This window comes from Mauremys mutica, chromosome 2 (assembly GCF_020497125.1).
Source record: "Mauremys mutica isolate MM-2020 ecotype Southern chromosome 2, ASM2049712v1, whole genome shotgun sequence".
NCBI classification, from domain to species: domain Eukaryota; kingdom Metazoa; phylum Chordata; order Testudines; family Geoemydidae; genus Mauremys; species Mauremys mutica.
The window spans coordinates 141,786,524-141,803,455 of record NC_059073.1 but is presented as its reverse complement, the minus strand read 5'-3'; the positions used below and the strand labels follow the sequence as shown (position 1 = coordinate 141,803,455).

The 16,932-nt window shown below is 45.9% G+C and overlaps 1 protein-coding gene across 3 annotated transcripts in view; it reads left to right on the top strand.

Moving 5' to 3' along the window:
- SLC23A2 (solute carrier family 23 member 2) overlaps positions 1-16,932 on the top strand; it is a 110,399-nt gene that overhangs the window by 70,900 nt on the left and 22,567 nt on the right. For all 3 annotated transcript variants that reach the window (XM_045005071.1, XM_045005069.1, XM_045005070.1), the window contains one exon: positions 12,988-13,076. In XM_045005071.1, coding sequence (XP_044861006.1) covers positions 12,988-13,076 — 89 coding nt within the window. The remainder of the gene's footprint in view (positions 1-12,987; positions 13,077-16,932) is intronic.

Here is a 16,932-nt window from a genome sequence, read left to right as displayed (position 1 = left end):
GGAGGAATGGAGGGGAGGGGAGGGGGCACAGAGCCTATGGCAGAGAGGAGATTGGGGGAGGTTTCAGGGAGTCCCTGCAATAGAGGAGGAGGGAAGAGTGGCACATAGGGAGCTGGGGCGGGGAGAAGGGAAGGATGTCTGGAGCCCCTTGTGAGTGCAATGAGCTCAGCCTACACAAGCTACAAAGTATGCGACCCCTAGTTCAGGGACTCTCAAACTGGGGTCACAAGGTGGTTACATTGGGGTCGTGAGCTGTCAGCTCTGTGGGGCTGACATCCCCAAGCCCCCATTAAATTATATTCCCCTCCTGTTTTTAATTTATAAGCGGGTCCCACTCATAGGCTTGCTGTGTGAAAGGGGTCACCAATACAAAAAGTTTGAAAAACACTGCTCTAGTTTAAACAAGTTTTAAACTACTGTAAAATGTAGCTTTTTATGGGAAATCACTATATTAACAAAAAAAGTATTAGTTGATCCTGCAGCCATAAACACAACTTCCTATGCCTTAGAAGAAAGGAGAATGGCTGGAGAGAGGAGAAAAATGCAGGGGAACTAATCAGACAACTTTACAGTCAGTGTCTTCTGTATTCTATGCTTAAAAAAAAAAAAGGCAGTTTGCGTTTGGAATAACTCCTCACTGTTAAGATAATCACCATCTCCATGGATATGACTTGAAAAGGGGAAGCTAATAGAGAACTCCTAATGGGTTTTTTCCCCAAACTCATCCAGGCTTAAACACAGAGATAAAGCCACTGTGGAAATAGCATTGCTAAATTCGAGCTGTTCGCTTTGTTTTAGAGCCTTTTCAGTTTTACTTTTATTGTAAGCTGAATTTGAGTTTATTCTAGAAATTGGAGTGAGGGAAATTCAGTCAGAAGCTCTTTGGAGCATTCATTGCTTAATTATGTAGCAGAATTCTTGTGCCTTTTTACGGTAGGTAGTAAAACCATTTATTGTGGATTCTGCCGATTTACCCAGCTTAATATGCTTTGCAGGCTGGCAAGCTGCTTTCTCGGCCCACCTGGGGCATGAGAGACTCCAGTTTGGGAGTGGACTTTGCTCCTATGAGACAGGTGGGGTTTTAGTTATTGTTTATATGCTGGGACAAGAAAGGGTGCTTGCAGTTAATTGTATTTGCATCAGAGAGCCAAGGAAAAGATGCTGCGTTTGGTTAGGGGTAATTGATATCTCCTATATTCATACTGACCCTGATTCAGGAAAGTGCTTAAGCACTTGTGTAACTTTTGAGCATGTGAGTAGTTGACTGAACATACTGCAACCTCTGCCTGTTAATAGTTTAGTTAAACCATGGGTCGGCAACCTTTCAGAAGTGGTGTGCCGAGTCTTCATTTATGCACTCTAATTTAAGGTTTTGCGTGCCAGTAATAATTTTAACGTTTTTAGAAGGTCTCTTTCTATAAGTCTATAATATATAACTAAACTATTGTTGTATGTAAAGTAAATAAGGTTTTTAAAATGTTTAAGAAGCTTCATTTAAAATTAAATTAAAATGCAGAGGCCCCCCCCCCCAGACTTGTGACCAGGACCTAGGCAGCGTGAGTGCCACTGAAAATCAGTTTGGGTGCCGCCTTTGGCACGTATGCCTTAGGTTGCCTACTCCTGAGTTAAACTTTGCTCTATGTAAATGTCTTGTAGCAGAATAGGCTTGCTGTTAGACTTAAACTCTAAATTACATCTAGCTTTTTGCAAGTTTGTTGTGAATTGATATTCTTCTTCGAGTGATAGCCATATCGATTCCAATTAGGTGTGTACGCGCCGCGTGCACAGTCGTCGGAACGTTTTCCCCCTAACAGCACCCGTCAGGTTGGCTGTGGAGACCCCTGGAGTGGCGCCTTCATGGCGCTCGATATATGATCTTGCCGACCCGGCGCCGCCTCAGTTCCTTCTTACTGCCAGTGACGGTCGTTGGAACTGCGGTGACTTGCTTAGCAAGCTCTCCTCGTTTTCCCTAGCTTTCAGTTTAGTTTAGTTCACAGTTATTCCTAGCCTCATTAAGTTTAGTTTTAGTGTTTTCAGTTGTTACAGCAGATAGCTGTTGGGAGTGGGAGGTTTTCCTCTTCACCCTGACAGTGTTCCCTGGTGGGACTCAAGGTATGCCTAAATCCCAAGGGTTCAAACCCTGCAAGTCCTGCAACAAGCCCATGCCAACGGGCAACCCCCACGACACTTGCTTAAAGTGTCTAGGGGAAGCACACCAAGCGGACAAGTGCAGGATTCGTAAAGGGTTTTGCCCCAGAACAAAAAAGGAGCAAGACTTTCGCCTCAAGCAGCTCCTTAGACCACAGCCTACATTGGCATGGCAAGACCTGACACCAAGATCATTGGTGTTCCGTGCCCCAGTGGAAGAGGTAGAAGCGGCATCGCAGAAGGATTCTGGGAGAGACCCGCAGCACCGTGGTTCCCTGGTGCCCAAACCGGCGGGATCGATCCGGCACCGGTCCCATTCCCCGGCGCAGAAGCGGCACCGGAAGCAGGAGAGGAGTGGATCTCCAACTCAGAGACCCACCCGTTTGGAGCTGGCCAATGGGATGTGTCCCAGAGAGGAGCACCCAGGGCTGAAGACTTTGGAGCCGGCACTGTTGACTTCGGCCCCTGCAAGGGGGACCGTCGAGTCTGGTGCTGTTGGACTCCCCAAGCCAGGTCATTGAGGATGTTAAATTGCCATTCACCCCAGATACCTTTGAGGCCGCGAGGGACCTCATCGCAATGACGGCACCGCAGTTCCTAGTCCTTCGAGCCAAGCCTCCAGTACTGCAACGTGGGCACCATCTTGAGGCAAACCGGCGATGCTTCGTCCCTCAGCACCGCCGATGGAGTTACGGCACCGCTCAGAGCCATGGTGCCACGACGCCGATCCTCATGCCAATCCCTGTCACGCAGCAGATCCCGTTCCCAGCACTGGTCATCTTGGCACTGCTCCCCAGTCCAGCTCCGTTTGGCACCGCCCTGGCCATCGTGGTCCTGGTCCTCGTTTTCAGACTTGGAAGGGCTGAGGTGGGGGTAGGGCCATGGTGTGCGCAGTGTAGATATTGTACCTCCATGGGTGTACTACCAGGCCCAGAGCACCCAATCCAGAGGTTCCCGTTTGGCGGCTTCTGAACTGTGGGTGCCGGAGGCATCAGCCAGTTGCCCCACCCCTAGGGGTGCCGAGGAGATACTGGTCATGCTACCTCCCCTGGAACCATCCCCAGTTCCTGAGCCTGATCCAAGTGTGGTTGTCCCTGACAGAGAGGTGGAACAGGAGGTCCCTGGAGACCAAGAGGCTTAGGAGGACCCTGTTCCCGCATTAGCCTCCTCGTCATCCTCCCCGGATGTGGCGGTTGCAGGCACCTCTGTCTTTGGACTGCCACCCATAGAGAGCCATGCCCACCAGGACCTCCTTCACAGGATGCCGCAAAATATGGGCTTGCAGGCCGAGGAGGTGGTGGAGTCAGAGGACCCGATGGTCGACATCCTGGCCCTGGAAGGCCCATCAAGGGTGACTCTACCCCTCATCAAGACTATACAGGCCAATGCTAAGACCATTTGGCAGACCCCGGCCTCCATCCATCCCACTGTGAAGGGTGTGGAGAGGAAGTATTTCGTCCCATCCAAGGGGTACAAATACCTCTTCACACACCCACAGCCCTGCTCACTGGTAGTGGCTGCAGTAAATGAAAAGGAGAGGCAGGGGCAACAAGCCCCAGGGCCTAAGTCCAAGGATGCCAAGTGCCTAGATTTATTTGGGTGCAAAGTGTATTCCACGGTGGGGTTGCAACTCAGGATTGCAAACCAGCAGGCAATTCTGTGTAGATACAGCTTCAACTTCTGGAACTTGATGCTCAAGTTTAAGGAGCTGGTGCCAACAGAGTCCAGGGAGGAGTTTGGAGCGATAGTGGAGGAGGGCAAGGTGGTGGCACAGACCTCTTTACAGACCTCACTGGGTGCTGTGGATTGAGTGGCATGCACCTTGTCCTCCAGTATTGCCATGAGGCGTAGCTCATGGCTGCAGGCCTCGGGACTCCTGCTCGAGGTTCAACAGACCATGCAGGACCTGCCTTTTGATGGGGCAGGTCTGTATGCAGAGCAGACTGACTCTAGGCTGCATAGCCTAAGGGACTCCAGGACTACCATGAAGTCCTTGGGTATGCACACCCTGGCAACCCAACGTAAACATTTCAAGCCTCAGCAGCAGCAGCACTCCTATCCTCCTCGGCTGAGGCAGGACTTTTATAGGAAAAAGGGCAGGAATGGCAGACACAAGCCTTCCCACACCCCACCCCCCCCCGCCCCCCTCCCCCCCCCGCCTGGGCAGGGCCAGGGCCTGACTAAACCATTGTCAGGTTCAAAGCAGGTCTTTTGAAGGTACGCCTGAGGATGGACACCAGCCACAATTCCGGATGCTTCTTCATCTTTCTTGAATCATCTGTCCCACTTCTACTGTGCTTGCTCCCAAATAACTTCGGACCGCTGGGTTTGCCGTATAGTAGAAGTGGAATATTCTCTCCAATTCTGCTCCTACCCTCCCTCTTCTGGGACCCTTCTCACGAGCAACTCCTTATCCAGGAGGTGTGGGTGCTCCTCGACAGGGGGGAGCAGTGGAGGAGGTTCCTCGGGGCAAGGAATTCTGTTCCCGATATTTCCTAATCCCCAAAGCCAAGGAGGGTCTCAGACCCATTCTAGATCTTCAAAGACTCAAAAAGTTCATGGTAAAGTTGAAGTTGTGGACACAATTATCCTTTCTTTGGATCAGGGATCGCCCTCGATATGAAAGACGCGTGTTTCCATATAGTTATTTGTCCTGCACACAGATGAGTCCTACAGTTTGTGGTTGACCACAAACATTATCAATTTATGGTCCTTCCATTCGGCCTCTCAGCAGCCCCCTGAGTGTTCACCTAGTGCACGTCGGTCGTGGCCACTTTCCTCCATTGGAGGCAGTTGCAGGTATACCCCTTCCTCAATGACTGGCTGCTCAGGAGCTGCACCAGGGGGCAGGTGGAGTCCCAAGTCTGATTGGTCAGATCCACATTCGAGAGACTGAGTCTCCTCCTCAATTTCAACAAGTAAACCTTGTCACTGACCCAAAGAATAGAATTCATCGGGGCAGTGTTGGACTTGGTTCAGCCAAGAGCACTTTTGCCAGGGTCCCGATTCCAAGCCATGACAGACATAATTCAAAGCCTCAGGCAATATCCGACCACTACAGCAAGGGGATGCCTGAGTCTCAGGCACATGGCAGCCTGCACTTACGTGACCCGGCATGCCAGGCTGAAGCTCAGACCACTCCAAGTGTGGCTCGCTTCGGCCTATCACCCGGGACATGACAGCCTGAATTTAGTAGTCACAATGCTGGGGCAGGTGCTTGAGTCCCTTCAGTGGTGGCTCAACCCTTGGAGAGTGTGCGAAGGAGTCCCCTTCAACAGCCCTCAGCCTTCCTTGTCACTGGTAACTGAGAGGGAAGGGGGAGCGCATTTGGGAGTTTTCCAAGAGCTGGGCCTGTGGTTGCAGGATGAGCTCGCCCTCCATATCAACACCAAGGAGCTGAGGGCAGTGCGACTAGCATGCCAGACCACGAGGTCAGTGCGTAGCAGTTCTGATGGACAGCACCACTGCCCTGTTTTACATCAACAAGCAAGGTGGAGCTCACTCCTCTCCCCTGTCGGGAAGCCCTCCAGCTGTGGGAGTTCTGCATAGGCCACTCTATTCACCTGGTAGCATCCTATCTACCAGGAGTTCAGAACGTGCTGGTGGGCCACCTCAGCGGTCCTTCCACACGCACGAGTGGTCCATGCGGCTGGATGTCATACACCTCATCTTCCAAAGGTGAGGGTTTCCCCAGGTCGACCTGTTTGCCACCCGGAGCAACAGGCAGTGCCCAATGTTCTGCTCCTTCCAGAGACACAGCCCAGGATCAATCATGGATGCATTCCTGCTACCCTGGGGAGGCCGTCTGCCCTATGCCTTTCCCCCGTTCCCTCTAGTGCACAAGGTCCTACTCAAGATCCACAGGGATGGGGCAGAGATAATTCTGGTGGCACCATCGTGGCCTTGACAACACTGGTACACCACGTTCCTGGAACTGTCAGTGGATGCCCTGGTCATGTTGCCACTCCTCCCCTACCTGATCACTCAAGACCATGGTCGTCTTCATCACCCCAACCTGCAGTCCCTCCACCTCATGGCTTGGAAACTTCATGGCTGAACCCCACGGAGCTTCTGTGCTCAGAACAATTAAGGGGGGAGCCCTCCTCGGCAGCAGGAAGCCCTCCCCTAGAGCCACATACCTGGCAAAGTGGAAAAGATATTTACTTGTTGGTGTGACCAGCGTCGTACATCCACTCTTCAGGCACCGCTACCTCTCATCTTTAGAGTACCTTCTGCACCTGAAACAGCAAGGCCTGGCAGCGTCCTCTATAAAAGTACACCTCGCTGCTATCCCAGCTTTCCACCCAGGAGTGTCTGGACGCTCTGTCTTCACCAACCCTACGGTTGGTCAGTTTCTCAAGGGTCTGGAACAGCTACATCCCCAGATCAGACAGCCTGTTCCTGTGTGGGACCTTAACCTGGTCCTCTCCAGGCTAATGGGACCCTCATTGGAACTGCTGGCAACTTGCTTCCTTCTCTGTCTGTCGTGGAAGGTAGCCTTTCTTGTCACCATTACATCGGGAAGGAGGGTGTCTGAGCTTAAAGGCTCACCTTGTATAGTTTTCCACAGGTGCAATTCAGACCTCACCTGGCCTTGCTTCCTAAGGTTGTGTCATGCTTCCACACTAGTCAGGGCATTTTCCTGCCTGTTTTTTACCCTAATCCTCATGCCAGTAGCCATGAGCAGAGGCTACAGTCCCTGGATGTTCGGCGAGCACTAGCCTTCTACATGGAGTGCACTAAGCCGTTCAGGAAGTCGAACCAGTTGTTCATAGCAGTGACAGACAGGATGAAAGGACTCCCGGTCTCATCTCAAAGAATATCTTCCTGGATAACAGAAGTTACTAGATCGCAGGCCCTGGTTCTCACGGGAGACTTTAATCACCCTGATATCTGCTCGGAGAGCAATACAGCGGTGCACAGACTCTCCAGGAAGTTTTTGGAAAGTGTAGGGGACAATTTCCTGGTGCAAGTGCTGGAGGAACCAACTAGGGGCAGAGCTCTTCTAGACCTGCTGCTCACAAACCGGGAAGAATTAGTAGGGGAAGCAAAAGTGGATGGGAACCTGGGAGGCAGTGACCATGAGATGATCGAATTCAGGATCCTGACACAAGGAAGAAAGGAGAGCAGCAGAATACGGACCCTGGACTTCAGAAAAGCAGACTTTGACTCCCTCAGGGAACTGATGGGCAGGATCCCCTGGGAGACTAACATGAGGGGGAAAGGAGTCCAGGAGAGCTGGCTGTATTTTAAAGAATCCTTATTGAGGTTGCAGGAAAAAACTATCCCGATGTCTAGAAAGAATAGTAAATACGGCAGGCGACCAGCTTGACTTAACAGTGAAATCCTTGCTGATAATAAACGCAAAAAAGAAGCTTACAAGAAGCGGAAGATTGGACAAATGACCAGGGAGGAGTATATAAAAATATTGCTCAGGCATGCAGGAGTGAAATCAGGAAGACCAAATCACACTTGGAGTTGCAGCTAGCAAGAGATGTTAAGAGTAAAAAGAGAGATTTCTTCAGGTATGTTAGCAACAAGAAGAAAGTCAAGAAAAGTGTGGGCCCCTTACTGAATAAGGGAGGCAACCTAGTGACAGAGGATGTGGAAAAAGCTAATGTACTCAATGATTTTTTTGCTTCTGTCTTCACAAACAAGGTCAGCTCCCAGACTACTGCACTGGGCAGCACAGTATGGGGAGAAGGTGACCAGCCCTCTGTGGAGAAAGAAGTGGTTCGGGACTATTTAGAAAAACTGGACGAGCACAAGTCCATGGGGCAGGATGTGCTGCATCCGAGGGTGCTAAAGGAGTTGGCGGACGTGATTGCAGAGCCATTGGCCATTATCTTTGAAAACTCATGGTGATCGGGGGAGGTCCCGGATGACTGGAAAAAGGCTAATGTAGTGCCCATCTTTAAAAAAGGGAAGGAGGAGGATCCGGGGAACTACAGGCCAGTCAGCCTCACCTCAGTCCCTGGAAAAATCATGGAGCAGGTCCTCAAGGAATAAATTCTGAAGCACTTAGAGGAGAGGAAAGTGATCAGGAACAGTCAGCATGGATTCACCAAGGGCAAGTCATGCCTGACTAACCTAATTGCCTTCTATGAGGAGATAACTGGGTCTGTGGATGAGGGGAAAGCAGTGGATGTGTTGTTCCTTGACTTTAGCAAAGCTTTTGATACTGTCTCCCACAGTATTCTTGCCAGCAAGTTAAAGTAGTATGGGCTGGATGAATGGACTATAAGGTGGATAGAAAGCTGGCTAGATTGTCGGGCTCAACGGGTAGTGATCAATGGCTCCATGTCTAGTTGGCAGCTGGTTTCAAGTGGAGTGCCTCAAGGATCGGTCCTGGGGCCGGTTCTGTTCAATATCTTCATTAATGATCTGGAGGATGGCCTGGACTGCACTCTCAGCAAGTTTGCAGATGACACTAAACTGGGAGGAGTGGTAGATATGCTGGAGGGTAGGGATAGGATACAGAGGGACCTAGACAAACTAGAGGATTGGGCCAAAAGAAACCTGATGAGGTTCAACAAGGACAAGTGCAGAGTCCTGTACTTAGGACAGAAAAATCCCATTCACTGTTAGAGACTAGGGACTGAATGGCTAGGCAGCAGTTCTGCAGAAAAGGACCTAGGGGTTACAGTGGATGAGAAGCTGGATATGAGTCACCAGTGTGCCCTTGTTGCCAGAAAGGCTAACGGCATTTTGGGCTGTATAAGTAGGGACATTGCCAGCAGATTGAGGGACGTGATCCTTCCCCTCTATTTGGCATTGGTGAGGCCTCATCTGGAGTACTGTGTCCAGTTTTGGGCCCCACACTACAATGTGGATGTCGAAAAATTGGAAAGAGTCCAGCAAAGGGCAACAAAAATGATTAGGGGGCTGGAGCACATGACCTATGAGGAGAGGCTGAGGGAACTGGGATTGTTTAGTTTGCAGAAGAGAAGAATGAGGGGGGATCGATAGCTGCTTTCAACTACCTGAAAGGGGGTTCCAAAGAGGATGGATCTAGACTGTTCTCAGTGGTACCTGATGACAGAACAAGGAGTAATGGTCTCAAGTTGCAGTGGGGGAGGTTTAGGTTGGATATTAGGAAAAACTTTTTCACTAGTAGGGTGGTGAAGCACTGGAATGGGTTACCTAGGGAGGTGGTGGAATCTCCATCCTTAGAGGTTTTTAAGGTCAGGCTTGACAAAGCCCTGGCTGGGATGATTTAGTTGGGAATTGGTCCTGCTTTGAGCAGAGGGTTAGACTAGATGACCTCCTGAGGTCTCTTCCAACCCTGATATTCTATGATTCTACAATCACCTTATGCATCTGCACGTGCTACAAGTTGGCCAAAACACCAACCCTAGCTCATACGGCACGCTCCACGAGAGCTCAGTCGTCCTCAGTGGCATTCCTGGCCCGGGTCCCGATACAAGAAATCCGCAGGGCAGCAACTTGGTCCTCGGTACATACGTTCACCTCTCATTATGCCATCATCCGGCATTCCAGAGATGATGCAGCTTTCAGCCAAGAGGCGCTCCAGTCAGCGATTCCATAACTCTGACCCCACCGCCTAGGTAAGGCTTGGGAGTCACCCAACTGGAATTGGTATGAGCAATCACTCAAAGAAGAAAAAACAGTCACTCACCTTCTCGTAACTGTTCTTCGAGATGTGTTACTCATGTCCATTCCAAACCCACCTGCCTTCCCCTCTGTCCGAGTAACCGACAAGAAGGAACTGAGGAGGTGCTGGGTTGGCAGGATTATATATTGAGCGCCATGAAGGTGCCACTCGAGGGGGGTCCAGAGCCGATGCGACGGGTGCTGCTGGGGGAAAACTTTCAGATGACTGTGCACGCGGCGTGCACACATCTAATGGGAATGGATATGAGCAACACATCTCGAAGAACAACAGTTACGAGAAGACGAGTAACTGGTTTTCTTCGAGCCTTTTACAAAACCACTTCAGGCTTGCCGTTAGACTTAAACTCTAAATTAGCATCTTGCTTTTTGCAAGTTTGTTGTGAATTTATATTCTTCGAGTAACCTTACCTTTTACAAAACAGCTTCAGCGTTTATACTGTGGTTTATGTGTTTGCAGCAATGGTGTTTGTCTCAGTGTTGCATTAGAACTTACTCTCTGTGAATTGACTGCAGTGTAAACATTAGAAATGGGACTAAGGACTACATACTGCACTAGCCCAAATTGAAATTGCACATTAAAAATAAGCTTTTGTTTAAATATGGCTGTAGGTAGCATAATTCTTAAAAATTGGAAAGACATTTTACAGAATATGTTCCAAACTATTAACCAAGGCCAGTGCTGATGCTAGCTATCTTGAAAGATAACTGGTTATGGTTGTTTTTTACTTGCTTACTACTGTAACCAAGTAAGATAGATTATGTTAATTTCTGGTTAGGAAAAAACAAAGCAGATCTCTTGTCTGCTGCAGGAACTCTCATGATCAATATAGCAGGTCAGCTTTGATTTACAAGGCCTGAGGGATCAGTCATGCAAAACAGCGTTAGATAATGTACAAATAATTTATCAAAGCAGAATATCCAAAAGCTTAACCTGAGCACACATGTACATACTTGTCTAAATCAGGGCTTCAGTGTTTTACTTGAAAATTCGAACATCATTAATTTAAAAAAAAAAAAAAAATCTCCACAGCTCGGAACATATCTCTGAATGCTTCACACAAGTTTCTTATCAAATATAGTTAAAAAGCTCAGCTCCTGAATTCTTTTGCACTGATCTCTTCCAAGACATTGTAATTTTATGATTTAAAAAAAAAAATAATCTAAATGTATCCATCAAGAAGTTTTGTGTCAAATGGAGGCAAGTTGACACAGCAGAAGTCCAGGCTTCTGTGACTGTTTAATATTCATAGAATGTGCTGATATCTAATCATTTGAAAGGAACAAATGTTAAGCTTTGAATGCTCACAACATGTGCATGTTACAGATGAAGTTAAATTTACACAAGGTTTGAAAAGCTGCTTCTGCATGTAGTATATTACTGGAATCAAGTTGAAACACTAAACTGACTTCATTATTGAAGAATGTGTTTGAGGTATATTAATTAAAGGATTTGTAAAGGGGAAGGGGAGTAGTGTGTAGGTAGAGGTGAGGAGTAGTAGCTTGTTTCAGACATTACATATTTTGCCCTGGGTGCCCATGTACTCGGTTTGTCTAGTGAAGCTTAAAGGTCTGAGGTGAATCATTTGCTCACAACGAACACCGTTTCTTTTTCCCCAGGATATGGTTTAGATTTTTGCCACGAGTACCCGATATAGGGACTCATATCTGAGTAGAATCCTCACAATCCAAGCAAAGTCATGGCCATTCACTTGTGATCTATGTGCTGTCAGTACTTATAATGTTTAAAAAGCAGAGGTTTCTAAATTCTCTGTGTGGGCCAATTCTTGTAAAAGAATCTCATGGACCACCTCCCCTGCCAATCATAAACCAATTCTTGATCCCTCTTCCTGCCTGTGAACGTATGATGATAACACATGCGTGTTCTTATTTCCTCTGTTTTCTAGCTACTCATCACCTCCTCTGTTCATCTTACTCCCTGAAGTACCTCACTGAGGAAGGTCCTCCCTCCGGTTGTTCTTGCATTTTGCATTTCTAGTCCCACTTTCTTGTGCTAGTTGTCACCCCGAGCTGAGCCCGCTGGTTTTGCTCCTTTTCCTATGCTGCTGATTCTGTGGGCATCGGGGCTCTCTGTTGTGGCTGTACAAGCAGCAGAAAGGCAGGAGTCTAGCCAGTGCCCCATGAGCAGGAAGTGCTCCATGTGCCATAGTTTGATCTGGTTTTAAAGAGAACTATGTGACCATCTCTCAAAAACAGTATGTAGACACCAGTTCAAAGTGTTATTCTTAAATAGTTAAGCAATGTCTATTACAGATCTGTCGCATCTTACGCGCATTTAACATGCACGATTTCAGCTTTACGTGGTTGGCAAAACAAAATTTAAAAAAAGAGAAAAATAACAATTTAAATACTGTTTCTGTAGTGCAGGCGATTCTGCCTGCCATTCAACTCAATGTAATTTTGACTATACGCGGTTTTTGCTTTACGCACTAACCGCAGAACGGAACCCCCGCATAAGATGAGACAGACCTGTACTATTTTAACATGTGCAAACTATAGCTTACTGAATGCATACAAAGATATGTCTATACAGATGGATGTCATTTTTAAAACCTTTTTGGGAATTTATATAAACAATATTAAACATGTCTTCTCTTAATATCCTTTCAGCTTCCAGATTTATTGCTCTTGCTGACCTGGAACTTATCAGTTTTTACCTGCTTTATAACTCAATGATCAAACTATATATGCTTTTAATCCCAGCTATGCAATTAAGGTGTGGCATTTACTCAAACCATGTGAAGAATGACTTCCCTTTCACAAAGAAACTTAACGCTTCATATACTGTACTTCTGCACATTCAGCATCCATGCAGCCCCTGACACTTGTACTGTTTTATTATATACCTGTTATGCACTGCCTTTCCCCACATTGAATAAAGATCTTGTTGTACCAATACCTGGTGTCTGCATACCTGTGTTCAGTAACATTTGTTACTGATAATAGCTGCTATTGCATTTAATGCCTTTCTGTACCTCTAGATGGTGGTTGGATTTTTTATGATTTCTTTTTATTCCTTTAAATAAAAATTTGTTTACTTCAAAATTTCTAATAAACAGTGAAAAAAAGATTAGTAAGTTGGGGAGGGTTAACCTCATGAAAACCACACGTAGAAAGGTACATAGAAACAGTGTTATGATGTTGCAAACTATAAATGTCTATATTTTCTCTTTCCATTTCCTTCAGGTTACCTTTGTTTCAAGCCAGTGCTTTTGCATTCTTAGCACCTGCCAGAGCTATCCTCTCCTTGGACAAGTGGAAGTGTAATAACACAGGTAAATGAAAGTCATGTATGCTTGTGGAATTTTAACCATGTGATAAATCACCAAGGTAACGCAAAATGAGGCATCTAATTTGCAACTGACATATCAAAAGATATGTCATTGACCTCTCTTTGTGGACGAGTGGGGAGATTAGGAGAAAAGTATGCTTTTCTGCTTTTGAAAAAATGATTTTGTAAAAATGCTGTTGTGGAGTTCTGATTTTCTTTTAGTGATTTCCATGCCAAATGCGCTTTTCTTGTAAATGAAATGTTTAAAAAAAGAGAGAGAGAGAGAAGCTAATTATATCAGGAAAAAATCTATGGCTTGTAGGGCTAAGGACAATAAGGTGGATTTTTTGGTTCAGTAAGTGGGGTATAGCGGTGGCACAGGCCTGTTACTGGATGGATATAGCAAAATTGTTGATAATGCAGAAAAGGCAAACGTGTTCAATAAATATTTCTGTTTTGCATTTGGAATGAAGCAGGATGATGTACTCTTGTCACATGAGCATTTTGAAATACTTTCCAGTCTATTATTAATTAAGAAGGATTTGAAACAACAGCTACTAGGGATAGACCTTTTTAAATCAACAGGATAACTTGCATCCATGTGTTATAAAAGATCTGGCTGAGGAGAAAACAGGGAAAATTCAGAAAACTGCTAATGTTATGTCAGTATTCAAAAATTAAAATAGTAGTACTATATCTATATCAAAACCTATGTGAAGTGGAATAAGAACTGTCTAGCTGAGAGATGTTAAAACATAGTTGTCATTGGGGAATCACCATTGAATGGGGTTATTTCTAGGGGGGTTCCACGGGGATTAGTATTAGGTCCAATGCTATTCAGCATTTTTGGTCAACAGTCTGGAAGTGAATATAAAATTGCTGCTGATAAAATTTTCAGATGACCCAAAGACCAGCTGAATAGTAAATAAGGATAGAGCAGTCATCTGGATTGATTGGTAATCTGGGCCTGTCAGAGTCTACCCTCACTTGAAACTGGGCGGTTTCAAAGTGAGGACCCGCATGTATTCCCCCACCCTAAAATCTTAGGGTAGGTCTCCCCTTCGGCTGCCACCACCCGGTCAATTCCGTGGGCCGGGACACCCCTGTTTCCCCCCTTGGGAACACAGATCAATTCACAGAGGAGGAACCTCCCCCCTCTTCCCTCTCTCCCCTGCTCCGGAGACAGAGGTGCCTGGATTCAAATGCCTTGAATCTCTACACACAGGGAAGCAGCCCACTTCCCCCTCCCCTTCCCCTGAATTTCCCCAAGGGAAGGAATTAACCAAGTCCAAAGAAAAGAAAAGAATTTATTAAGAGAACAAAAAGAAAGTACAGAATCTCTATGAGCCCAAGCTGGACACTCATAGGGTATAACCTTATTAATCTCTGGAGAGAATCCCCTCTCCCCCTTTTCTCAGTAAAAGCAATATCAGCAAACAGGAATAAAGCATTTCCTTTAGCAAACACACAATTGCCAATATAGAAATCAAATCATAAGACTAATTCGCCTTTCTAATTAATACTCACTATTAATTAGTAGAAACTACTCCAGGAGAACTTGGAGACATGACTGTACTCTGTTAGATCCAAAAACAGTTCTCACAAAGACAAAGGCTTCCCTCCACAGAGATTTGAAATTATCTCATCTCTGATTGGTCCTTTGGTCAGGTGGTCACCAGGTACTACATGTTAACCCTTTACAGGTAAAAGAACCTTAACCCTTAACTATCTGTTTATGACAGGGCCCATACAACAAAATACATTTGACTGTATTAAAACACAAAGCTGTACCTCTAAGAGTAAGGTCTGAAGGCCATACTTACAGAATTGGGGACGGTATCCTGGCAACTGAAAAGGAGTTAGAGGTTATAGTAGACCAGCAACTCAGCATGCATTCCTGGTGCAGTGCTGTGACGCACAGGTCTAATGCAATCCTGAGATGTATCAAAGGGATTAATGAGTAGGAGTAGGGAGATGATTGTTACTGCTGTACATAGTGTTGATGAGACCAGTGTTGAAATACCGTGTAGTTCTGCATACAGTCCTGATATCTGCCTTTTAAAAAGTATGTTGAAAATTTGAGGTTGAAGAAAAGAGCTACAAAACATGATTTGTAGGCTGGAGAAAATACCTTGGAGTGAGAGACTTAAGAGGCTCAATCTGTTTGGTTAATCCAAATAAATAAATAAATAAATAAAATTGAGTGATCTTATTAAAGTGTATAAGTACCTCCATAGGAAGAAAATGCCAGGTACTAAAGGGCTCTAGTGAAGACAGAACAAGAACTAAGGGTTGGAAGCTTAGGCTGGACAAATTAAAATTAGAAGCACATTTTTAACAGTGCAGGTGATTAAACATTGAAAAATAATTCCAAGGGACGTGGTGGATTCTTCATTTTTTGATGTCTGAAAATCAAGACTGGATGCCTTTCTGGAAAATATGGTTTAGTAAAATACAAGTTATTGGGCTCAATACAGGAATAATTGGACAAAATTCTATGGCCTGTGATATACAGGAGATCAGACTAGAAGAGCTAATGGTCCCTTTTAGCTGTAAACTCTATGAAATAGATGTTTAACTGTTATCCCTGCATAATGAACCTGGATTTTGAGAGCCAGCTTTTGGTTGTTTCTACCTCAATGTCACCAATTAAACAAGCAAACAAAACTGTAGGCCAGATTAGGCCTTCAGTGTCTCTTTTGCCAACCCCAACGTCTTGAGAAGTTTTCCACAGGTGTATAGTTATTTTTTAGATGAAACCTGACCATCTGGTCTCTCCTTAAATAAAAAACTGAAGTGGAAACTATGTCATTGCTCTCAGTTCAGTTTTCTACAGTAGATTTTAAGAGCTTACGTGTGCAGAATGAGGCAGCTTGACTTGGGGAAAGGAAAAGCATGTTAAAGGGTGGAAAGAGACAGTTTCCAGCTACCTCACATAGGCCCCAGATACCTTTAATTAATTGTGACCCTCTTACTTTCAGTGCTTGCTTTTTTATATAAAACCTGAAATGAGCTGTTGCAAATATCTGAGAAGGTAGATATCCAAGTCTGTAGCTCAGAAAATCAGGCCTTGGATGTTATGAAATTACACACACATTTTCAGTGTCCATAGCAGTAAGCCATGCTAAGGTGTACATTAGTAGGCTAGGTGGTGGTTGAAGATGATCTGCTTTCAAGTTGATGCATCACAGTGCACTGAAGCATGTGTTAACAGCCTGTTGTGGCTTATTCCTGTATTAGAGATCAAATGAGATACTGGTTTCAGTTTATTGTGGAAAAGGACCCTTGCTTTGTCTTGCTCTTGACCATTTCTACCCTTCTAAAGGGGTCAGATACAAGTTGTTACACTCGAATGAACTAGCTAAATTAGTATTTAACAAATGTTTGACTGTTTTAGACATTGTATAAAATCAAGTAATTCTCCTGATGAAAACGTTCCCATTCAGCTCTTACTTGGGTGAAAAGAATTCACAATTGACCCTTATATTTGGCAAATTAGGATTTACCACTCTGGTGTAATGGGTGGAATTGGTGGCTAGCCCTTATGAAATGCTGCTGTCTTAGTACTCTGAGGATGTGTCCACACTGCAAAGAAAATCGCATGACTGGCCTGTGCCACTCAAGGGCTGCAAGGCTGTTTGATTGCCATGTACACTAATGGGCTCAGGCCAGAGCCTGGTCTCTGGGACCCTTCCACTGTGCAGGGTCCCAGAGCCCGAGCCCAGAAGTGTACACTGCAATGAAACAGTCACGTAGCCTGAGCTCTGCGAGCCTGAGTCAGCTGGCCCAGGCCAGCCATTGGTGTCTAGTTGCTGTATGGACAGACTCTGAGAGCTGATTGCTGGGACTGGAATGTTTTT